Here is a 25,592-nt window from a genome sequence, read left to right on the forward strand (position 1 = left end):
TATATAGCATAATATTTTAGTTGTTTCCAGCCAAATCTAGCCTTCTATGTTCCTAAAATCAGAAATAATTGTTACTTTACAAATTTTTCTTCCTACTTTGTGAAATACTTTTATTTGTTAGACAACAGCTATTCTGCTTGTTCATCTTTGTCTTCTATTTCACACAATTGGTTTTACTCAAATATTTTATGATTCTTAGATGGTTGTTCATATGTTTGAATAAAAGATTAGATTGATTAGAATGAAAAATTGGTATGGGTATCTTTCTTTGCATTTGTAAGTCTGTTTCCCAAGAAACTGACTACAGGCTCTTTGTAAATGGCCACAGCAGATGAATCACTGTTCAAAGAGCAGTACTAAAGTGATGTTAGCAAGATGGACTAGACAGTGCCAAGCTCTTTTTCCCATGTAAAAAGAATGAAAAACAAGAAGAAACTGTCAGAACCAACTTTGTCAGAACCCTAGAAGACAGTTAAATGTTTACAACAACCAAACAAAAGCAGAATAAAGAAACAACTTAAAATAGTAGACAAGTTTTGTGACTTTTTTACATGCTATGCCCCATGCCATCCCAGGCTCAGCAACCAGCTTGAAGAGGGCAGCCTGAGTATCTAGCAGGGGACCCTAGTTTCTGGTTCTGGAAGGCTCAGAGCAGAGTTTATTAGAAAGTTATTGCATTTTTCTCTTCTAACTTATATGATGGCTACAATATGGACTGAAACAAGATGACTGTTTGTGGCTTGCCATTTGGAACTCACTGACAAGGGAGAAGCAGTAGGCACTGCTCAAAATCATTGTAAAGCAAATGGTTAAACTGTAGCCTCCTGGGCCAAAACAGTATTATTGAGATATAAAATAGATAGATAGATAGATGCAGAAGTTCTCAACAAAATATTACCAAACAGACTCTAACAGCATATTAAAAGGATTATACACCATGACCAAGTAGGATTCATCCCAGGAATACAAGGATAGTTCAACTTAAAAAATAAATAAATAAATAAATGTAGTACACCACATTAATAGAATGAAAGGAAAAAAAATGATCATCTCAACTGATACAGAATAGTCACTTGACAAAATCAAATACTCTTTTATGATGAGGGAAAAAAAAAAAAAAACCCTCAAAACTAGGAAAAGAAGGAAAGTTCCTCAAAATGATAAAGGGAATATATGAAAAAACTACAGCCAACATCATACTCCCACCACTCATCTGTCAGTTTGTTGTATTGTTGTGGCTTGTGTGTTACTGTGAGGTTGGAGGCTACACCATCACTATTTCAAATACCAGCAGGGTCATCCATGGTGGACAGGTTTCAGTGGAGCTTTCAGACAAAGACAGACTCAGAAGAAGGACAGGCCATCCACTTCTGAAAATATTGGCCACTGAAAACCTTACAAATAGCAGTGAAATACTATCTGATGTGATATTGGGAAAGCTTATGAAGATTCGTGAAACCCTGTCTGATATAGTGCCCAGAGATGAGCCCCTTAGGTAGGAAGGCACTCAAAATATGACTGCGGAAGAGCTGCCTCCCAAAAGTAGAGTCAACCTTAATGTTGTGGATGAAGTAAAGCTTTTGGGACCTTCATTTTCTGATGTGGCATGACTCAAAATGAGAAGAAACAGCTGCAAATATTCATTAATGACAAGAACATGGAATGTATAATGTATGAATCTAGGAGAATTGGAAGTTGTCAAAAATGAAATAGAATGCATAAAGATCAATATCCTAGGCACTGGTGAGCTGAAATGGACTGGTATTAACCATTTTGAATCAGACAATCATATGACCTACTATGTGGGAAATGACAAATTGAAGAGGGATGGCATTCATCATCAAAAAGAACATCTCAAGATCTATCCTGAAGTACAATGCTGTCAGTGATAGGATTATATGCATACACCTAAAAGGAAGATAAGTTAATACAACTATCATTCATATTTATGCACCAACTACTAAACCAAAGATGAAGAAATTGAAGATATTTACCAACTTCTACACTCTGAAATTAACTAAACATACAGTCAAGATGTACTGATACTTATTGGTGATTGGAATGACAAAGAATCACCAGTAGTTTGAAAATATGGCCTTGGTGATAGAAATGACATTGGAGATTGCATGACAGAACTTTGCAGGACCAATGACTTATGTATTGCAAATACCTTTTCTCAACAACTATGGTGGCTATACACATGGTCCTCACTAGATGGAATATGTGAAATCACATCAACTACATCTCTTGAAAGAGTTGATGAAGAAGCTCAATATCATCAGTCAAAACAAGGCCAGGAGCTGACTGTGGAACAGACCATCAATTGCTGTTATACAAGTTCAAGCTGAAACTGCAAAAACTGGAATAAGTCCACAAGAACAATCATGGCTTTGATTATATCTCACCTGAATTTACAGACAACCTGAAGAACACATTTAATGGACTGGACACCAATGACCAAAGAGCAGATGAGTTGTGGGATGACATCAAGATCATACATGAAGAAAGAAAACGGTCATTGAAAACACAGGATAGGAAAAAAAGATCAAAATGGATGTCAGAAGAGGCTCTGAAACTTGCTCTTGAATGTAGAGTAGCTAAAGTGAATGGAACAAATGTTGAAATAAAAGAACTGAACAGAAGATTTCAAAGGATGGTTTGAAAGGGCAAAATATTATGATGAAATGTGCAAAGACTTGGAATTAGAAAAACAAAAGAGAAGAACACACTCAGCATTTCTCAAACATAAACTAAAGAAAAAACTCAAGCCTTGCATTGCAATATTGAAGGATTCTATGGGCAAAATAAGGAGCTCTGGTGATGTACTACCTAAAACATTTGACTGCTAACCAGAAGGTTGGCGGTTCAAACCCACCAGTCACTCCATAGAGGGAAGATGGGGCGATCTACTTCCGTAAAGATTTACTGCCTTGGAAACCCAATGGAGGTCACTATGAGTCTGAACCAACTCAATGGCAGTGACTTTGGCTTTGGAGTTTATGGGCAAAATATTGAGCGATGCAGGAATCATCCAAAGAAGATGGAAGGAATACACAGATTCAATGTACCAAAAAGAATTTGTCAATGTTTAACTATTTCAGGAGGTAGCATACGATCAAGAACCAATAATATCGAAGAAGGAAGTCCAAGCTGCACTGAAGGAACTGGGGAAAACAAGGCTCCAGGAATTGATGGAATACCCTTTGAGATGTTTCAACAGATGGAGTGCTAAAGGTGCTTACTCGTTTATACTAAGAAATTTGGCCAATTGACCCTACATGACCCCTTCTGACAACATGACCAAAGTAGGTGAGATGAAGTTTGGCCATTATCACTTCCCAGGAATATTTCAGTTGCACTTCCTCCAGGACAGATTTATTCATTCTTCTGGCAGTACATGGTTATCTTCAGTATTCTTCGCCAATGCCACAATTCAAAGGCATCAATTTTTCCTCAGTCTTTTCTTATTTATTGTCCATTTTTCACATGCATATGTGGCTACTGAAAATACCATGGCTTGAGTTAGGTGTACTTTAGTCTTCAAAGTGACATCTTTGCTTCTTAACACTTTAAAGAGGTCTTTTGTGGCTGATTTGCCCAGTGCAATAGGATGTTAGATTTCTTTTTTTAAATTTTTTAAAAAATTTTTATTGTGATTTGGGTGAAAGTTTACAGAGCAAATTCATTTTCCATACAGCAGTTGATACACATTTTGTTTCATGACATTGACAGCAATCTCCACAATTTAACAGCTTTCTTCCACTTCCTCCCTAAGCTATCTCCCTATGCAAATACTACCCTTCTGTTCTCTCATGTTTGATACAACATGAGATTTCTTGACTGCTGCTTTCATGGGTGTTGATTGTGTGTTGTTGTTGTTGTTTTTGTTGTTGTTGTTGTTATGTGCCATCGAGTGGGAACCAACTCATAGCGACCCCTCCTTGGGTTTCTGAGGTGGTATTACTTCAGAAGTAGATTGCCCAACCTTCCTTCCAAGGACTGGCTGGTGGGTTTGAACCTCCGGCCTTCTGGTTAGCAGTCAAGTGCCTTAGGCAATCTTTGACAACTTCAATCTTTTCTCCATTTATTATGAAGTTGCTTACTGTTCCAGTTGTGAGGATTTTTGTTTTCTTTATGTTGGGGTATAATCCATCCATAAAGACTGTAATCTTTGATTTTCATTAATAAGTGTTTCAAGTCTTCTTCACTTTTAGCAAGCTAAGTTGTGTCATCTGCATATGGCAGGCTGTTACTGAGTCTTCCTCCAATCCTGATGCCGCATTCTTCTTCATACAGTCCAGCTTCCTGGAATATTTGCTCAGCATGCAGACTGAGTAAGTATGGTGAAAGGATACAACCCTGATGAATATCCTTCCTGACTTTAAACCATGCACATTTCTCTTGTTGTATTCAAATGACTGCCTCTTGGTCTATGTACAGGTTCTTCATAGGCAAAGTATAGTGTTCTGGTCAGCAAACAGGAATATACCCTAGACCAAGGACAGATTTAGCTGAAGATAATCTTACATATACACTTGTGCTACAAAATTAGCCACACACATTACAGAAGCAACAGAAGACAGAATTGGAGTAACCTCTCAGAGACAACCAAATACCTTGAGAGAATCACCAGGCATGATGACTCGGGATCATAGTGTCAGGGGACAGCAAGCTCAACTGGCACAACACAGTACATAAAAATCTTGTTCCACAACCTGCTTTGGTGGGTAATGACTGAGGTCTTAACAGCTTCCAAGTGGAGTCTAAGATGCAACTATTGGTCTCCTATTATTTGAAGCAAAGAAGAGTGAAGAAAATCAAAGGCATCTGGAAACAATTAGCCTGAGGATATGATGGACCACGAAACCAGAAGAACTAGATGGTACCCGGCTACGAATGCCAACCACTCAGAAAGGGATCAAAACTGGAGATCCCTGATAGAGTGGGAGGAAAAATGTGGAACAAAACACAAAAATGACCAGAATTACTGGTTGGATAGAGTCTGGTGGAACCCCTAAGACTATGGCCCTAAGTTACCCTTTGGGCCTAGAATTGGACTCACTCCTATTGGCTCTCAGCCCAACAGCAGAAAGACCTACATGCAGACCACCTACCCAAGGGTGATGCACCCCTCTATTCTAGGGACATACACCCCTTAGAGCATTTGCCCATGGGGCACCAGAGGTGCAGCATTCTCATACAGGGAAAGCTGGACAGACAGGAATGCATAGTTAAGAAGGGCCCAGGGAGGAGGTAGTCACAGGGATGGGAAGGGAAAAGAGTTTGTTATGGTCAGGGACAGTAGTAATCAAGGCATGAAATCAAATGTACACAAATTATTGAACATAAAACAAATTTTGCTCTGTAAATTTGCACCCAAAGCACAGTAAGATTAAAAAAAAAAAAAAAAACTCAGTGTTCTGGAATTTCCATTCTTCACCATTTTACCCATTAATTTGTTATGATCCCCATACATGACCCTTGGCATAGTCAATCAAACACTGGTAAACATCTTTCTCGTATTCTTTGCTTTCAGCTAGGATCCATCTGATATTAGCAATAATATCTGTCATTCCACACACTCTTCTGAATCCAGGTTGAATTTCTGGCAGATCCCTGTCAAAATACTGCTGCAACCATTTTTGTTTTATCTTCAGCAAAATTTTACTTGTGTGTGATATTAATGATATTGTTCAATAATTTCCACATTCTGTTGGATCATCTTTCTTTGGAATGGGCACAAATATTGATATCTTCCAGTTGGTTGACCAGATATCTGTCTTCCAAATTTCCTGGCATAAATGATTGAGCACCTTCAGCATTGAATCCATTTCTTGAAACACTTCAGTGGGTATTTTGTCAATTCCTGAAGCCTTGTTTTCTATCAATTCTTTCACTGCAGCTTGGACTTCTACCTTCAATACAATTGGCTCTTGATCATATGCTACCTCCTGAACATGTTGAACAACAACCAATTATTTTTGTTTTAAATTGTGATGTGGATGAAAGTTTACAGAGAAAATTCATTTTCCATTCAACAGTTCACACACATTTTGTTTCATGACATTGACTGCAGTCTCCATAATGTAACAGCTCTCTTTCCACTTTCTCCCTGTGGTTACCTTTTCCCCGTGTCCTTCCTTCCTATGCAATCCTGCCCTCTGACCTATCTCGCTGTATAAATACTGCCCTCCTGATCTCCGTGGTTGAATGTTCTGAGTATACCTGAAACCAAAAAAACCAAACTCACTGCTGTCGAGTCGCTTCTGACTCATAGTGACCCCCATTGGGTTTCCAAGGTGGTAAATCTTTATGGAAGTAGATTGCCCCATCTTCCTTCCACAGAGTGGTTGGTGGGTTTGAACCTCCAACCTTCGGTAACAGTCAAATGCCTTAGCCACTACGGTATCAGAGATCCTTAAGGAGTATACCTACCCAGTGTAAATGTTCGCTTTATACTCCTGTCTATTGTTAGGCTAGAAACACAGGATGAGTTCATTTCCAGGCCTGAAGGACGGCTAGGGGCCATAGTTTCAGAGGCTTCAAAAGTCTCTATCAGACAGTAAGCCTGGTCTTTTTTTTATGATTTTTAGTTTTGCTCCACATTTTTCTCCCTCTCCATCCAGGATCTCCTATTTTGATCCCTTTCCAAGTGATTGACAGTAGTAGCCAGGTACCATCTAGTTCTTCTGGTCTCATGGGCATGTTGGCTGAGGTTCACATGTTGAGCAATTATTTTTGGTACAGTGACTGTGTATTCCTTCCATATTCTTTTGATGCTTCCTGCATCATTCAATATTTTGCCCATAGAATCCTTCAATATTGCAATTTTAGGCTTGAATTTTTTCAGTTCTTTGTGCTTGAGAAATCCTCTTCCTTTTTGGTTTTCTAATTCCAGGTCTTTGCACATTTCATGATAATAGTTTACTTTGTCTTCTCAAGCGGCCATTTGAAATATTCTGTTCAGCTCTCTTATTTTAACATTTCCTCTTTTCTCTTTAGCTATTCTCTGTTCAAGAGCAAGTTTCAGAGTCTCTTCTGACATCCATTATGGTCTTTTCTTCCTTTCCTGTCCTTTTAAGAACCTTTTGCTTTCTTCATGTATGATGTTCTTGATATCATCCTACAATTCATCTGATCTTCAGGTCATTGATGTACAATGTGTCAAATCTGTTCTTCAGATGATCTGTAAATTCAGGCAGGATATACTTGGGTTCATATTGTGGCTCTTGTGGATTTATTTTAATTTCAACTTGAACTTGCATATTTCAGCTTGAACTTGAACTTGCATACAAGCAAAGTGGTCTGTACCATGGTCAGCTCTGGCTTTGTTTTGACTGATGATATCACCTCTTCCTACAAATGTGGTCTATTTGATTTCTGTGTATTCCATCTGATGAGGTCCATGTGTACAGTGGCCATTTATGTTGTTGAAAATTCTATCATGCAATCTCCAGCATCATTTCTATCACCATGGCCATATTTTCCACTACTGATGAGTCTTCCCCCCACCACCACCAACTTTTGCATTCCAATTATTTTGCATTCCAGTATTTTCAAAACATCTTGATAGCATGTTTGGTAGATTTTAGATTGCAGAAGTTGGTAAAAATCTCCAATTTCTTCATCTTTCACTTTAGTGATTGGTGTGTAAATTTGAATAACAGTAGTATTAACTGGTCTTCCTTGTAGGCATATGGATATTATCCTATCACTGACAGCATTGCACTTCAGGATAGATCTTGAAATATTCTTTTTGACAATGAACACAAGACCATTCCTCTTCCATTTCTCATTCCCGACATAGAACACCATATGACTGACTGATTCAAAATGGTCATTACCATTCCATTTCAGCTCACTAATGCCTAGGATATTGATCTTTATGTGTTCCATTTCATTTTTGGCAACTTCCAGTTTTCTTAGCATACTTTGTACATTCCATGTTTCAATTATTAATGAATGTTTGCAGTTGTTTCTTCCCATTTTGAGCCATGCCCCATCAGTAAATGAAAGTCCAAAAAGCTTTATTCCATCCATGCCATTGAGGTCAACTCTACTTTTAGGAGGCAGACCTTCTGCAATCATATTTTGAGTGCCTTCCAACTGAGGGGATCATCTTTACACACTATATCGGATAATATGTCACTGTTATTCATAAAGTTTTCCAATAATTTATCAGACAATGTTTCACTGCTATTTCGAAGGTTTTCACTGGCCAATTTTTTCAGAGTAGATAGGCTAATCCTTCTTCCTAGTCTGTCTTATTCTGGAAGCTCCACTGAAAACTTGTCCACCACAGGTGACCCTGCTGGCATTTGAAATACTGGTAGTGTAGTCTCCTACCTCACAGCAACACACAAGCCACCACAGTATGACAAACTGGCAAATTAGTTGTGGATATGGGATTAAAAGGAAACACACATAGCCAAATAATCTTGAAAAAGAGCAAAGGATTTGCCCTTTCCAATTTCAAAAATTTATTAGAGAGCTACAATACTCAAAACAGTGTTTTTAGTAGTAGAAGGATAAACACACAGATAAAGGGAATAGAATTGAGGTACAGAAATAAACCTATACATCTGTGGCCATTTTATTTTCAACAAGCTTGACAAACTTCAACAGGGAAAGAATCATGTCTTCAAGAAATGGTGTTGGGACAACTGAATATCCACATGCAAAAGAAAGAAGTTGGACCCTTACCTTATATTCAAAAATTCAAATAGATTAATGACCTAAGTACCTTGACTATAGATAAATATAATAACAATATCTACCTTATATGGTTACAGAAAGGATGAGATAGTATATATGAAATACTTAGAACAATGCCTAACACACATAAAGCACAATCCACAGATGTTTCTGTTTTCTTACTGCACAGAACATCCACAAAAATTGATTTACTATTAGAGAACATCAACTTGAAGGAGCTGCTTCCATGTATCTTTGAAAGCAATAGCTAAATAGGTGACTCAAAAAATGCATATTTACAGGAATAAAATACTGAATAATATACAGATAATAAGCTCTAAGTAAGAACTTCTGTTAGGCTTCTTACATACCGAGTGAGTACGGAGTGCTGCAATGGTTTTTGAAAGTGCCATTTCCCACAGTTCATCAATGTAGGCTCTATTTACTAAGCCTTGTGTTGTATGTAAAATGTGATCTTCGACCACAAAAAAGCTAAAGTTGAGGAGAAAAGAAAGTACATCTGTCAGAAATTACAGCTTGACTATTATCCCCAGGGTCTGATAAACATTAAAACCTGTCAGTAAATGTAAAGTTTAAAAAGTTGTCATTTTTTTTCTTCAAGAAAATTGTTTGGTATCATAAGCAAAATCAGATTTCTTGCACTTAAAATTAAGTCCCTGCTCATGATACCTTCTTAAGTTGAAGTTATATTTCCATTAAATATTACCCATATTATACAGCAATTTAAAAGGGAAGAAAATGTTTATTGGTAAAGATGGTTTATTTCAATATGTTAAAAACATCAGACCAGCAATACAGCCCACAAATTAATAGATTTTAAAGAGATAATGAAAGCTAAAGTATGCTTTTTCAGTAATGCAGCACACAAATTATCAGAATAATTCCCTTTATAAGGACTCTCATCTACCATGTTGAAAAGTACTGTACATTAAGTTAAAAAAAAATGCAAATTTATTTTTAGACAATCTTCTGTGGTTATCTTCAGCTATGTTACAGTATGTAGTGTTCATGCTGATTAAAATAACTCTAGATAAAAGAAACTATGATGTAGTTTAATCAAAATTTTCAATTATACTAAAAATATATAAATCTGAAAGAAAAGAAATTTGAAGGAATAATCCAATTTAATTTCTTTTCTTTTAACTGCAAAGTGATTATTTTACCACTAGAAAAAGCTGCTGTATTCTGAAGGTTTTTTGGGGGAACTGTAACTCCATACTAGAATATACTCTAGATTAGGTGGCAAATTACACCCCATAGGACAAATCTGGCCTTCTGTCAGTTTTTCTAAGTAATGTTTTATTAGAACACAGCCAGGATCACTCATTTAGGTTTATCTATGGCTACTTTGGTGCTCAACAACACAGTTGAATAGTTACAACAGAGACTTTGTGGTCTGCCAAGCCTAAAACATTTACTATCTTATGCTTTATTTAAAAAAAAAAAAAAAAAAAAAAGGTCAACTTTTGCAGATTGTTTGGTTCCCACATCAAAGAATGAGAAAAATAATAAGCATTATGAGATTAAAATTGAACATTTTTCTCCTTTTATTCACAAATGTACTAGCCAATAATGTATTGTTAAAGCCAATGGAAAGTTCCTTTTAAGTCCTCAGAAAATAAAAGATAAACCTTGTCTTTTTTAAAGATTTAAAAACAGAAAAAGAATTTCCCAAGGAAAATCTGATTTATTTTTCCAAGCATCACATATCTACCTAATAAAAGTATACACATATTTTAAAAAAAAAAAAAAAAATATATATATATATATATATATATATATATATATATACCTACCCCACAATTTGATTAAAATACTTCCTGTAGCCATCTAAAGTTTCATGCTGCAACAAAGCAAAGAAGAAAAAGGTATTATTTCTATTTTGTTACATTAAGTCGAAGTTAAAATCAGTTACTTAATTCTTAAACCTCGGTCCCCAAAGGTACATACACCAGTACCTACTTTACATGGTTGTAATGAGGATGAAACGAGATAATATATAACACCAGTACTTAGAATAACGTCTAACACAGCAATCAATAAATGTTAGCTGCTATCTTCCAGCAAGTCACATCCACCAAAGTGGTTTCGTGTGACAATAAAACAATCCAAAAAGAACATATGCAAAATAATAATAATTTTTAAAACGTCAATATATCCTCAGGCAAAAGGGCTTGAGAAAAGTGAAAGTTGTAATCCTACCATATTAGATGGAGGCTGGAGCACCAAACGGGCTTGTTTTCTCCTCTGTTTTCTATAGTAGTTTTCAAATGTTTCCCGGGCACCCTGTAAAACAAACAAAAGAAAAGTAGGTTGGCATAATTGGACCAATTAGTCTATTGTTTCAAAAGAAAAGAGAAGTTACCAGATCTGGAACCACAATTCTCAAAATCTGCTATTTAAAAATAATCATAACAAACATGGGGGAAAATAACAATAATAACTATTACCACTTATAGAACTTTATTTACAAACACACCAGAATTCATGAGTTAGAACACACTAACGTCAATTTCTGAATCAACTATTACAAATTCACAAACTTGAAAGCAAAAACCAACCTTCTTATAGGTCATAATAACAGTTGGGAAAATATCCTTAAAAAAAAAAAATACCTCACAGAACATTCTAGAAACAAAATATCCAGACTAAAACCCAGCCTTAAGATGTATCATGAGTAAAGAGCCAAATGGAGGCACGAAAAAGGCAGAAACTGAGAATAGTCAATAAGTCTTCACAGAGAGAATAAAGCACAGGATTATCACCAAAAATGAAGGAACAAAGCGCTAGAAAGTCTTGGTACACAGTTTCCATTTTGCATTATTATGAAGTTCTACTTTTAACTCAAGGCTTTTATAAATAAGCAAAAGTATGAACAGAAATGCAGCATAGCATAGTAGATAAGAACTAAATGACTACATTCAAATCATGGAATAACTGTCAAGTAACTGAACCTCTCTATTATGTAATTTTCTCTCTTGTAGAATAGAGACACCAACTACATAAGGTTGTGAATGAAGATTTAGAAAAGTTATAAAGCCTTTGGAATAGTGGCTAAAAAACTGTAAGCACTATGTAAGCAAATATTTGAAAAATAAAATAAGATTACACAAATGAAAGAGCTCTTATTTAAAGTATAAACTTCAAGCAATACCTAGATCAGTTTCCTTCACCTTTCCTAAAGTTTGAAGAACTTTATTCAGCATGACTTCATTAGCTCCCTAAACTGGATGTAAATTGGGAAAGTTGATGTAAGGCACTAAAATCATGCAAACACACTGGTGTAGCCCAGGAGCTATCAGACATTTTCTGTAAAGGGAAGGATAATAAACATTTTGGGCTTGGCGGCCCATGCAGTCTCTGTCGCAACAACTCAACTCTGCTGTTATAACACAAAAGTAGTCATTAAAAAAAAAAAAGAAAAGAAAAAAAATCTCACTGTCGTCAAGTTACTTCAACTCATAACGAACCCTCCTTAGGTTTTCGAGGCGGTATCTCTATGGCAGTAGATTGCCCAATCTTCCTTCTCAGGAGTGGTTGGTGGGTTTGAACCGCCAGCCTTCTGGTTAGCAGTCAAATGCCTTAGGAACTACATCACCAGAGCTCCACAAAAGTAGTCATAGACAATAAATAAACAAATGAGCATGGCTGTGTTCCAATAAAACTTTATTTTATTGGAAAAAAAATACTGATATTAGAATTTCATACAATTTTTACCTATTATGATATATTCTTATTCTTATTTTCTAACCATTAAAATATTTAAAATTACTTTTAATTTACAGGACTGTTTTGGTTACCTATGGGAGCTCTGGTAGCATAGTGGCTAAGGCACTTGACTGCTAACCAGAAGGCTGGCGGTTCAAATCCACCAGCCACTCCTCGGAAGGAAGGTTGGGCAATCTACTTCTGTAGTGATACTGCCTCGGAAACCCAAGGAGGGGTCGCTATGAGTCGGGGCCGACTCGACGGCAAATAACAACAACAACAACAGTGCTGCTCTAACAGAAATACCACAAATGGTATGACTTTAACAAACAAGAGTTTATTCTCTTACAATTTTAGAGGTTAGAAGTCTGAGTTCCAGGGGCCAGCCAGGTTCTAGGGGCTGGATGAAAGCCCCTCAACCTTGGGCTTCAGCTCTGCCTTTTGCTCCCAACCCACTGGAGCTACAGGCATCTCTGCACTCAGGCAGCTGCTAGCTGCTAAGGCTGGCAAACCCAAGGCTGACAAGTGAAACGGCAGTTCCGATATTACCAAACCACATAGCAGGCTATTAATTCAAGTCCATTGATTGGCAGGGCAATATGGCAGGCTCCTGAACAACACCTCAGCTACATGCAGGGTTCAAACGCACCATCAACTGGAGACCTTCCTCAAAGTCGCTTCTTACACACTGGAAGCAGCCCACATCCCTAAAGCAACTATTCAGCAGCTCTAGTAGATTCCACCATGTAGTTAATTAGCAATCTCACCATTGCGAATAACTACATCAAGCTTCCCAGCTACTTAACCAGGCCCAGTCAAGTTGACATACAACCTTAACTACTACAAGTCCATACAGAAACAATCACCAGACTGGATTTGGCCTGTAGCCCATAGTTTGTTGATCCCTGAGGTAACTTAAAATCAAAAGTTTTAAAATACTGAAGTTATTATAACTGTAGATAGCTCTGTTTTTCAGCCTATAAAATGAAATCAAACTTTAAGACAGTTATTTCAAGGCTGTTTTAGCCCATAGTTAATGAGGTAGCAAATGGTACTATTTAGGAAATAAAAAGTAAGAAGTGCTTGTTGATTTGTTATTTTCCACTTATCACCATTTCACAGAATAGCGGTATTATTAAATGTCAATTACATTCTATAAACAGGGAAGGGCTTTTCATTTTAAGGTTAATGGCCCTGAAGGATATCTATTATTCTAGTGTGATGTTACATATTCAGCATGCTTTGGAGCCAAGATATATTTACCTGAGAATTGAGGGAAAGCCTTCTCTCTAATTAGATAATAATACACTAATTTAATTATTTGTTGCAAACGATAGAAAATATGTAAGATAAAATTCTGTGTAGAACACAAATAATGAACTTCTCTTTAACTCTAAACTAGATATAGTTTTGCCATGTATATATTACTTCAGTAGAATAATAACAAATAAAAAAGATCAATTGATCCAATGGGTCTGACTTCACCATTCATAAAAATAGATTGAATTTTCTCTTGTAGCTGCTGACTGAATTTACCTTTGGTCTTTCCATTCCCTCTCCCAATTTTTTCAACTCAATGGCTACAGGTGGAATTTAAGAAATAATGTCTGAGTAGTAATTAATGAAGTGTCTGTCTTTTCACAAATAGGTTACTAGATGAACTGGTGATCTGCCACCTCAGCTCAAAGCTCCTTCAATCACAAATATTAAAAAAAAAAAAAAAAAAAGTTGAAGATATAAGCAGACAGATATAAAACAATATGCAAGTAAGTGAAAGGATTTTATTCTTTCATTTTTACCACTTAGTATCAAAATTGATTGCAGCCATACATCAACAGGGAACTGCCAAAAGTTCAAAGACAGTTTCATGAACCTGGGTTTCATGGATGGGATTGTAACAAATTATGGATAACATTACAAAGAATGGAAATTCCAGAACACTTAATAGTGCTCACACAGAACCTGTGCATGGATGAAAAGATAGTTTTTTTGAATGGAATAAGGGGATTCTATGTGTTTTAAAATTAGAGTATATGTGCAGCATAGCTTTACCTTTCACCTTACTTATTCAACTGTATGCTGAACAAAAATCCAAAAAGCCGGACTAAATAAAGAAGTATGCCAAATCAGGATTGGAGGAAGACTCATTAACAAGCTGTGATACACAGATGACACAACCCCACCTTGCCTGTCAAAAATGAAGACAACTTGAAGCACTTACTGATGAAGATCAAACATTTGATGAAGATCAGTATAGATTATGCCTGAACGTAAAGAAAACAAAAGTTTTCACAATTGGACCAATCATGATAAATGGAGAAAAAAACTGAAGTTGTCAAGTATGATTTCATTTTACTTGGATCAACAATCAACATCCATGGAAGCAACAGTCAAGAAACTAAACAACATATTGTACTGGGCAAATCTCCTGCAAAAGACTTCTTTAAAGTGTTAAAAAGCAAAGGCATAACTTTGATGACTAAGGTGCACCTGACCCATGCCAAAGTCTTTCAATTGCCTCATATGCACATGAAAGCTAGACAATGGAAAAAGAAGAAAGGAGAATCGATGCTTTTGAATTGTAGTGTTAGCGAAGAATAGTGAATATACCATGCAGTGCCAGAAGAATGAACAAATGAGTCTTAGAAGAAATACAACTAGAACGTTCCTTAGAGGCAAAGATGATGAGAATTTGACTAGCTTATCTTGGACATGTCATCAGGAAAGATCAATTGCTATAAAACTCTATTATATTTGGTAAAGTAGAGGGCCAACAAAAACAAGGGAAACCCTCAGTGAGATGGGTTGACAACAATGGACTCAAATATACCAACAATCATGAAGATGGCATAGGACTGGGCAAAGTTTTATTCTGTTATACATAAGGTCACTGTAAGTAGGAGGTGACCTGATGATAACAAACAATAACAAAAACAACAGTACTAAACAGATCAAAACACTTTGCAATCATTAATTAATCTTCACAATATCACAGAAAAACAAGTTACTTAATATACAGGAAGTGCTTAACCACCAAGAATGGTCTCTGTCACCATTAAATTTACTGTTTGTAGTAGAAGACTGGCAACTAAAGAAACAATTATATTAAAATGAACTATAGAATCTTGTAAAATCAGGTTGGTGTGTGCTCTATGTGTGCATAAGAGTGTGTATAGCAGGTGAGGGGAATGTCAGAGAAAGGCTACTCATAAAAAATGACATTTCTGCCTAAGGCACTTGACTACTAACCAAAAGGCTGGTGGTTCAAACCCACCAGCCACTTCTTGAAAGGAAGGTTGGGCAATCTACTTCCATAGTGATACCGCCTCAGAAACCCAAGGAGGGGTCGCTATGAGTTGGGTCCGACTCGACATAACAACAACTCAGAAGAGTAAGACAGGTAAAGAGAAATGGAATGTTCCTAGTAAAGACAAAGAGGTTCAAAGAAAAAAAATGAAAGGAGTTTTCCAGGGCTGGAACATCAGTGAGAGAATTACAAGGCATGAGGTGGGAGGGTTTTGTAAATTATGTTAAGGTATTTGGATTTCAACTCTAGTGACAATAAGAAGCCAACTAGAGGAGTTTTAGACATTTGGTAGTTATAATGTACAAAGCTGACTGAAGAAAAGAAAAATTAGATGCAAAAGCTCAGTTATAAATGTCATTATCCATTAAAAACACAAAAGAACCCACAGGGGTCGAGTCATTTTTGACTCACAGAGAACCTATAAGACAAAGTAGAACTGCCTCATAGGGTTTTCAAGGCTGTGTTCTTTACAGAAGCACACTACCACACCTTTCTGCTATGGAGTGGCTGATAGGTTCGAACTGCCAACCTTTCAGTTAGCAGCCAAGTGCTTAACCAGTCTACCACCAGTGCTCATCATTAGCCATTCAGGAGTGCAAGTAAAAACCACAATGAGATACCACCTCATCCCATTAGAATGGCTATGATCGAAAACAGTGACCATAAGAGGCATTGGTGAGGATGTGAAGAGACTGCTGGTGTGGATACAAAATGGTACAGCCACTGTGGAAAACAGTTTAGCAGTTTCTCAAAAAGCTGAAGGCAGAACTATCCTCTGACCCAGCAATCCCAGTCCTAGGTATATACCTAAAAGAAGTGAAAACAGGAACTCAAACAGAAACTTCTACACCAGTATATGTTGCAGCACTTTTCCCAATTGCCACAAAGTGAAAACAGCCCAAATGTCCATCAACAGATACATAAACAAAATGTGGTATATGCAAACAGTGGAATATTACTCAGTCATAAAGACAAATGAAGTCCTAATGCATGCCACAACAAGAAATAAAACTTGAAATATTATGCTGAATGAAATAAATCAGTCATACCCACTGCCATCAAGTCGATTCGAACTCAATGACCTACATTGGGTTTCCAAGGCTATAAATCTTTACAGGAGTAGACTGCCTCATCTTTCTCCCGTGGAGCAGCTGGTAGGTTTGAACCACCGACTTTCTGCTTAGCAGCCAAACGGCTTACCCACTATGCCACCAGAGCTCCTTCAAATCAGTCATAGAAAGATACATACTGTATGATCTCACTTACGTGAAATAGGCAAATATATAGAAACCAAAAATGACTAGCATTTGGGGGGGGGATTTTTTTTTGCCTGATGGTATTGAGTTTATATTAATGGTGATAAAAAATTAGGAAAAGGATAATAATAATAATGGTTGCACAAGAATATAATCAGTGTCAATGAATTATACATGCAGAAACTGAATCTGTAAATGTTTTCTTGTATATTTTCATCATAATAAATTAAAAAAAAATCAATCAGAATCTGAGATGTATTTAGGTGATTGACTAGATATGAGTGACAAAGGATAGAGAGGAAAAAAAGCTGATCCCAGCTTTCTAACCTGAGCAACTGAGTTGATGGTGGTGTCAATTAATGAGAGAAGGAATGTATTTGGGGATTGATGATAACAAGCTCAGTGTCGGTTGCAAAGACTGTGACTTCCAAGTGCCAAAATTTTAGGAGCAAGCATATTTAAGTCTAGCGCTCAGGAGAAAGGTCTAGGATGAAGATAAAGGATTTCAGAATCATTACCAAAGAAATGGCAATCAAAAGAAAGATTGCAATAATCCATGGAATATCAAAGTACAAAAGGATTTAGGAAAAATGAAATTCCAAGAGACACCAACAATTAGAAAGTATTTGGCTCTTTCTTGTAATTCAAATATTTCTTTAAAAGTCATCTACTCAAGAGTTTTTTTTTTTTTTCCTAAAACTCGATTTAAAATCTTTCCTAATACACGACCCTCTTCAAATTTTTTGCATAGCATATATCTCCATATGACACTATTTGTTTATTATCTGTCTCTTTTCATTAAGATGTAAGCACCATGAGAGCAAGTTTCTTATTTGTCTCATTTACTGCTGTGTTCCCAGCCACTAGAACAGTGTCCGCAAATAATAGGCAAAAATATCTATTTGTTTGAATAAATAAAGTATTGATAAAATACTAATCTATATTTTCTTTTAAACCTCTATTTTTATATTTACACTTATCTGATATTATAACAATTACCATTTCTAATTATTCTATCTCATTGTATTGTTTTTTCATCTCCTTTTAGTCTCTTAAAGGTATTTTTTATGTTTCATAGAAGTTATGCCTACTTTAAGCTAATGATTTTTTAAAATTCCTTTTCATTCCTGTACAAAATAATTTTTAGAATCATGTCTCCTCTAAATTGTTTTGTTTTGTTTTAGTCTCAATTACTTATTTCTGAACATAAGCTCTTTCTGGACCATACTTTCTTCCAGATTTGGTCTGTGGTTTGCCTTCAGCCCACTAGACATTCATCTGGCAACAGATGAAATATCCTTATGGGAGCAACATTTCACAGCAGGTTTATGTACCCAAGCAAAGCTGTGTGAAAGCAATCCATAAATTGATTCCAAAGTCCAGCAAGCAAATGACCTGCTAGGTTCTTATGAAATACAATTGAACATTCTCCTACCACATGGTTTAACTCTCTGAACTTCTTTAAGTAAATATAAACCACAATAATGTAAGTTGTTCTATCTCTGCCCCCAGCATATCACTATTATTTTTTTTAATTCATCAGTGCTGTGCTGCCACCCACTCCAGAGGCCTTAAAAAGGACAACCCATGCAGTAGAAGGATGGCCAATCAATACATTCAATAGTTTCTGAATGTATTTTCAACCCAGAAGGCAGAGAATAGAAGAGGAATAAAGTCGACTTTCAACACTTGCTCTCTTTATGGCAGCAAAACACACATCATTCACCAACTGGATTTCTCAATCCATACAACCAGTCTTAGAGTTAGAGAATATTCTGCTCAAATGCAGACACAATGCCATTATCTGCCTTAGTTGGCAATATTGGTGTAAGTTTTCAGCTTTTCATGCATCTAAAGTATTGTAGTAAAAGTGAAGAAAGACTCAGAAGGCAAAAAACATTTTCACATTTTCTATGTCAAAGATGTACATCTCATCTAAAATTTTACCTAAACATTAGAGACTATAAAAAAGAATTCTCCACAGTGAAATTATCAGTCACCTGTAGAACAATTATATCAGAAGAGCTAAATAATCACAAGAAATATTCTATTTTTGTTTAATGCTAAAACGAGAGAAAGAAATATTCTCTGGGCTCTTTTAAACTTCAATTTCTAATTCACAGCAACATTAAAAGTCACTGGGTGCTTTATTTACTAAATTCAAATTTAGTTTCAATATTTAGCCTCATATCAAACTCTATGATACTTGGAGAAAAGCAATAATGGTCAAATGTTCCCAAAGCAATTGTTAATTTCCTAAAACTAATCATTAATCTTAGCCCTGTTTGACCAGGAAATAACCTACTTCGCCTCCTCTATGCTAGAAATACTTCTTTAATTTTTTAACCGTTTGCTTTCAGCTCTATTTTTGTTATCTCTTTTCAAATTATTATCTGTTGCAAAAGTAAAATACATGACTTGTACAAAAATCTGGCAATACAAATTAGGCAAAGAGAGAAAACAAAGCCATTCACAATTTTATCAGCCAGCAATAACTGTTTACTTTTTGGTTTACCCAAGTATAGACTTTCTCCTTTGCTAAACAGATAATTCACATACACGTATGCATATATATACACATAAAAAAGAGAGTCATATTGCACTTATCTTTTTGACTAAACTTTGCATACAAAAATATTTTCTCCAACACCATGATTTAGTATGATTCACTCTTAGTCCACAACACTTGTTTCAATTCCCTTTCTTCAAGCACATGCTATAAACTGTCACCATACAAATGCTGGGACCAATACTGTCTTTAAGTAAATGTTTGAAAATAAATATAAAAACACAAGTGATAAGGTTGAATTCTTCAGGTTTTTGGACACTTCTCTGCATATAGACATGGGAAAACACATTATTGCTGCTTAATATAAGCAAATGAGAGAAGTTTTTTGTTTTTCTCTGTAAAAATTAAAACTTACTGCTAACAGAGCACAAAGGTAAATTTTAGCTACTATAGGCTACATATATGCCCCAGCAATCAGATAAGTCTAGAGCCCAGTCTTGGAAAGAAAAGAAAAGGCCAGATGAGAGATCTATGGTTTTGTTTTGTTTTGTTTTGTTTTTTCCCCTAGCATAAAAGATAACAATGTATGTCATGTATACAAGTACTCTGAACATTTTATAAATTACTGAGCCCCATGTCTCCAGATATTAGCGGCATCTACATGCCTAGTTTTACACAGGCAAAAAAATTACACTGGGACAATACTTGGTCATATGGACACATAGGAATAGACCTTCTACCCACTTCACTAAATATTTGCTAGGCCATTATTTGACTAGGCAACTCTTTGTCTAGTGGGTCTTTCCTGGCAGAGTTTGATAGGGGTCTATTGGAGAGTAGGCTGACGCTTTCCTATTCATCACAATAACAGAAAATGAACAGTTGGTTTGGGAAGCAGCTAAGGACGAGTACACAAAGAACAGAGGAAGGGAATGGAAGGAGGGAAGCACACACCATTGCTCTTCTGGCTTTGCCTACAGGAAGCAATATTTCCATTTGGTCTTGGGCACAGCCTGTAATTTCACCACCCTAGCTGCAGCTGGAACTCTCTTTTAACTGTCCCGGCATCCAAGTGAAGACAGGTTTATTCAGAGTTTTTTTGGGAAAAAAAAAAAAAAAAAAAAACTGAAAGAGCCATTTTAATTTGCTTCCATGTGAAAAGGGGAGCACTTTTCATAGGGTCTCATAATGACGTTCAGCGGGATATTACACTTCACCATATGGCTAATTTGCACAGCAGGTCCAAGCAGGGTTTTCTTTCATTAGAACTGCCCTAAAGATCAGACTACACACACATGTGTAAAGAACAAACCCAAGATGCCCCCTACTGTTTAAATCTAGAAACATTTCTGTCCCAGATGTAAAAAGCCTACTCAGAGAATTCCCATGGCAAGGTCATTCAAGAGTCACAAAGATATGTGTCACAGCTCCATTTACCAATATTAAAGTTTCGAACAACATCTAAAATTCAAGAGCCACGGCACTGTCAAGCACCTTGGGGAGACAAGGGAGGAACTATGTATAGGGAAAAGATACCTGCTCTGGTAGATAATTGATTATATAAAAATTATAGCTTGTCAACTGCCCTAATTCTTGATATCACTTAATTAACCTACAAAATAAATCTACATAAACTTCTGACCCTTTTTGAAGGGAGCAGAGGCAGTCTGATGTTCTGAGTCCTGTTTATTTTTAAAATGGCCCTTATAACCCATGTTTGTCTTGGCATTTCCTCCCTCTGCCACATCCCAAACCTGAACCATAGAAGAGCATCCCCTCCGGGGACTGACAAAGTCTGCAGGATTTAAAAAAAGAAGAAGAAAGAAATCCTATGTCTAATGATTATGGAGTAGTTGAGTCTGTGCTTTTGAAGAAAGTAAACAGTATGATTAACAATCTTGGCCTTTGTAATTAGCTTCCCCCTTCCAAGACAGAGTGTTAATTTATTAAATATTTTAACAAAGAGTCTTTTATTATCAGATTCAGTTTGGCTGGCTCCTTTCATAGCATTACCAATTACAACCAATAAAGCTTTAATTGATGACTATTTTTTTATAACCTTTGACCCAAGATGATAAACAGTTGTACCTTAGAAGCAAATGGGTAAACCTCAAAGGGAATGCTGTCTTAATCATGCTTAGCAAACCAAACTGCTTACAATTACAATCTACCTACCTGGCTAGAACAAAAACCCAGACTACTCCTGTGATTAAGGTAATTGATCAAGGGAAGACCTGAATTTTGTTTTTAAGATAAGCGTCCCTTTTGTTAGTAAAACCCTAACCTGAATAACCTACATATAACTATGTATCTTAATGTGCTAATTATTTGATGAATGTGATTCAATCAATTTGTTGACAATTAGCTAGACAATTCTAATATGTGACATAGATTTTAAAGTAATCAAAATTAAAGTTATTTTAACACTTTTTAAAAGTACTATGATTTAAATTACATCTCTTCAATTTCATCTTTTTACTCAGTTGTTGCTACAATACCAGGTATTAGGTAGGATAGGTGAGTGAGCAAAGTAGGAAATCAAATTACTTGTCCAACAATGGGACACCAAAAATTCTTAAGAGAATTGAGCATCTGTGCATAATAAGCAAGCAGAGTCACTCCTTTAATTCCAGGGAACACAATGGGGCTTCTCTGCATTTTCTCCAAGAACTACCCCCAAACTTGGTAATTTTCCAAAGTTACTTTTCAAATGCCTAACTTCACACTTTCCAATTTAAGGAAAGTTCCTTCTAACCTATCTCACACCTATCAATCATCTAAATTACTAAAGTAATTCACAATTTGGAAGTTTACAGTTTCCCAGAAAAATCTCTTAATTTGTGTTTCATGTTGACAAAATTCAAAATAATTTTGTTACTGTTGTTGTTGTTAGCGCCATCAAGTCAATTCCAACTCACTACGACCCCATGTGTCCAGAGTAGAACTGCTCCATGGATTTTCATGGCTGTGACCTTTCTGAACCAGAATGCCAGGCTAGCCTTCTAAGCTGTCTCTAGGTGGGTTGAAGCTGCCAACCTTTCTGCTAGCAGTCAAGCTTGTAACTATTTGCGCTACCCAGAGATTCCTAACAACTACTAAAAAGCTAATAAGAAAATGTTGCATTTAAAAATGTACGTAAATATACCATGTTTGATTGTTACAATCAATTCATGGAGATAGAGGCAATGAGAGATTCTTAAAAATCCTCACAGTGGATATACTAGGTTAAACAGACGGTAAAACAGGAACTAGGCATATAGCTTCTAAATGACTTTCCATGCATATAAAGAAAGTGATTGTGAAGAAAAGGGTCAGTTTAAGAACTCTAAGAGTTTATATTATTATGATATATAAATGTATATAATAGTTATTTTATTAAAGACACATATAGATCCCAACATTTCAAAATGAAATTTGTCACAAACAAAAAAAGCACCATAACCCTTTGTATAGTTAAGTAAGAATTGGGATAACCTTGTAAAAATAAATCTATGCTTTTTCTCTCCATTACGGAAACAAACAAAGTTAGAATCTAAGGACAAAGAAATTTGTCATATAGAACTTCAGATGTTCAGAAAGATAGGCAGAATATCTAAAGACAAAGAAGTACAGAAATATCAGGTGCGTACTTTGCAAAAAGGGTAAGGGTACAGGCTGAGAAAGAAAGGAAATTAAGTTTCATTATGAAAGAATTGTAGATTGATACACAGTTTGTAAGAAATAGTAGATCCAATGTGGCCTTTACCAAATTTCGTCAATGATGACATCTCAGAAAATCACAGTACAATCACAACCAGGATACCAACATTGACTGTCAAGATGCACAACAAAATCCAAACACAAAGATTACAAAACCAGTCAAGATCCCCCAACCTGAACTTAAATAGCCACACCCACTCCCTTCCCATGTCTACCCACTACTTAACCCCTGGCAAGCACTAATCTGTTCTCCATTTCCATATTCTGTCATTTCAAGAATGTTATATAAATGAGATCATACTGTATGTAACCTTTTGGGGTTGCCTGATTTTACTCAGCATGAATCTTTAGCAATTTACCCAGGTTGTGATGCATATTACTAAGTAATATTCCATGGTTATGAATGTAGCACAGTTTGCTTAACTATTCACCTGTTGAACATCTGGGCTGTTTCTAGTTTGGGGCAATTACAAATAAAGCCACTACTGACATTCCTGCTTAAATTACATGTGTACTAAATTTTTTGTTTCTCTGAGATAAACGCCCAACAGTGCAATCACGGGTCACATGGTAGTTGTATGCTTGCTGTTGTTGTTAGATACTTTCGAGTTGGCTCCAACATACAGTAACCCCAACAAAATAGTATCCCAGTCCTGCACCACCTCACAATATTCGCTATGCTTGAGTCCATCATCGCAGCCACTGTGTTAGCCCATTTCATTGAGGATCTTCCCCTTTGTCACTGACCGTCTACTTTACCAAGCATGATATTTTTCTCCAGGGACCAGTCCCTTCTGACAATAAGACCAAAGTATGTGAGATAAAGTTTGGCCATTTTCACTTGCAGGGAATATTCCAGCTATACTTCTCCATGCCAGATTTGTTCATTTTTCTGGCAGTCCATGGTGTTTTCAGTATTCTTTACTGTAACAACTCAAATGCATCAATTCTTCTTTGATTTTCCTTATTCATTGTCCAGCTTTCACATCTATATGAGGCGACTGAAAATACCATGGCTTGGGTCATGTGTACCTTAGTCTTCAAAGTGACTTTTTAAAAAGGCTTTAAAAAGGCTTTAAGGCTTTTAAAAGATTTAAAAAATCTTTTGCAGCAGATTTCCTGAGTAATATGATTTCTTGACTGCTGATTTCATGAGTGTTGATTATGGATCCAAGTAAAATGAAATTCCTGACAACTTCAAACTTTTCTCCACTTATCATGATGTTGTTTATTGGTCCAGTTGTATGGATTTTTTATTTCTTTATATTGAGGTGTAATCAATACTGAAGGCTGTGGTATTTGATTTTCATCAGTAAGTGCTTCAAGTCATCTTCATATTCAGCAAGCAAGGTTGTGTCATCTGCATATTGCAGGTTGTTAATGAGTCTTCCTCCAATCCTGATGATACATTCTTCTTCATATAGTCCAGCTTACTGAATTACTTGCTCAGAATACAGATTGAGTAAGTATGGTGGAAGGATACAACCCTGACACACACACTTTTCTTGATTTTAAACCACTCAGTATCTTCTTGTTCTGTTCAAATGATTCCTTCTTGGTCTATGGACAGGTTCCTCAAGAGCACAATTAAGTGTTCTGGCATTTCCATTCTTCACAATGTTACCCATAATAAGTTTTGATCCACACAGTCGAATGCCTCTGCATGGTCAATAAAATACATGTAAACATCTTTCTGCTATTCTTTGCTTTCCGCCAAGATCCATCTGATATTAGCATATCCCTCATTCTGCACCCTCTTCTGAATCCTGCTTGATTTTCCTGCAATTCTTTGTCAATACACTTATCCAGTCATGTTTTAATTATCTTCAGAAAAATTTTATTTGGATGTGATATTAATGATATGGCTCAATAATTACTATATTCTGTTGTATCACCTTTCTTTGGAATGGGCACTGATCTCAATCTCTTTCCAGTCAGTTGGCCAGATAGCTATCTTCCAAATTTTGGCATAGACAAGTGACCATCACCAGCACTGCATCCATTTGCTGAAACATCACAATGGGTATCCTGGCAATTCTTGGAACCTTGTTTTTCACCACTTCCTTTAGTGCAACTTGTATTTCTTCCTTCAGTACCATTGGTTCTTCATCATATGCCACCTCCTGAAATAGATGAACATCAACCAATTTTTTTTTGGTACAATGACTCTGTGTATTCCTTCCATCTTCTTTTGATGGCTCTTGTATCGTTCATTATTTTGACCATAGAATCCTTCAATATTGTAACTTGAGGCTTGAATTTTTCCTTCAGTTCTTTTAGCTTTAGAAATGCTGAGCATGCAATTGGCATAACATACTATACAAAACATTGTTCCACCTCCTACTTTGGCGAGTAACAACTGGGATCTTAAAAGCTAGCAAGCTGCCATCTAGATGCA

At 36.2% G+C, this 25,592-nt stretch overlaps 1 protein-coding gene across 1 annotated transcript in view; it reads right to left on the reverse strand.

Annotated features, from left to right (window-relative positions):
• The window catches only part of LOC103207119 (exocyst complex component 6B), a gene marked incomplete at its 3' end in the record, with an annotated part of 605,128 nt that overhangs the window by 52,170 nt on the left and 527,366 nt on the right, over positions 1-25,592 (reverse strand). Inside the window, exons 9-11 of the mRNA XM_007952665.2 lie at positions 10,918-11,001; positions 10,512-10,558; positions 9,066-9,186 (exon numbers count right to left, since the gene is read on the reverse strand). Coding sequence (XP_007950856.2) covers positions 9,066-9,186; positions 10,512-10,558; positions 10,918-11,001 — 252 coding nt within the window. The remainder of the gene's footprint in view (positions 1-9,065; positions 9,187-10,511; positions 10,559-10,917; positions 11,002-25,592) is intronic.

The sequence above is a fragment of the Orycteropus afer genome, unplaced genomic scaffold (assembly GCF_000298275.1).
Source record: "Orycteropus afer afer isolate SDZICR_OR568_19922 unplaced genomic scaffold, OryAfe1.0 scaffold00354, whole genome shotgun sequence".
In the NCBI taxonomy this organism is placed as follows: domain Eukaryota; kingdom Metazoa; phylum Chordata; class Mammalia; order Tubulidentata; family Orycteropodidae; genus Orycteropus; species Orycteropus afer.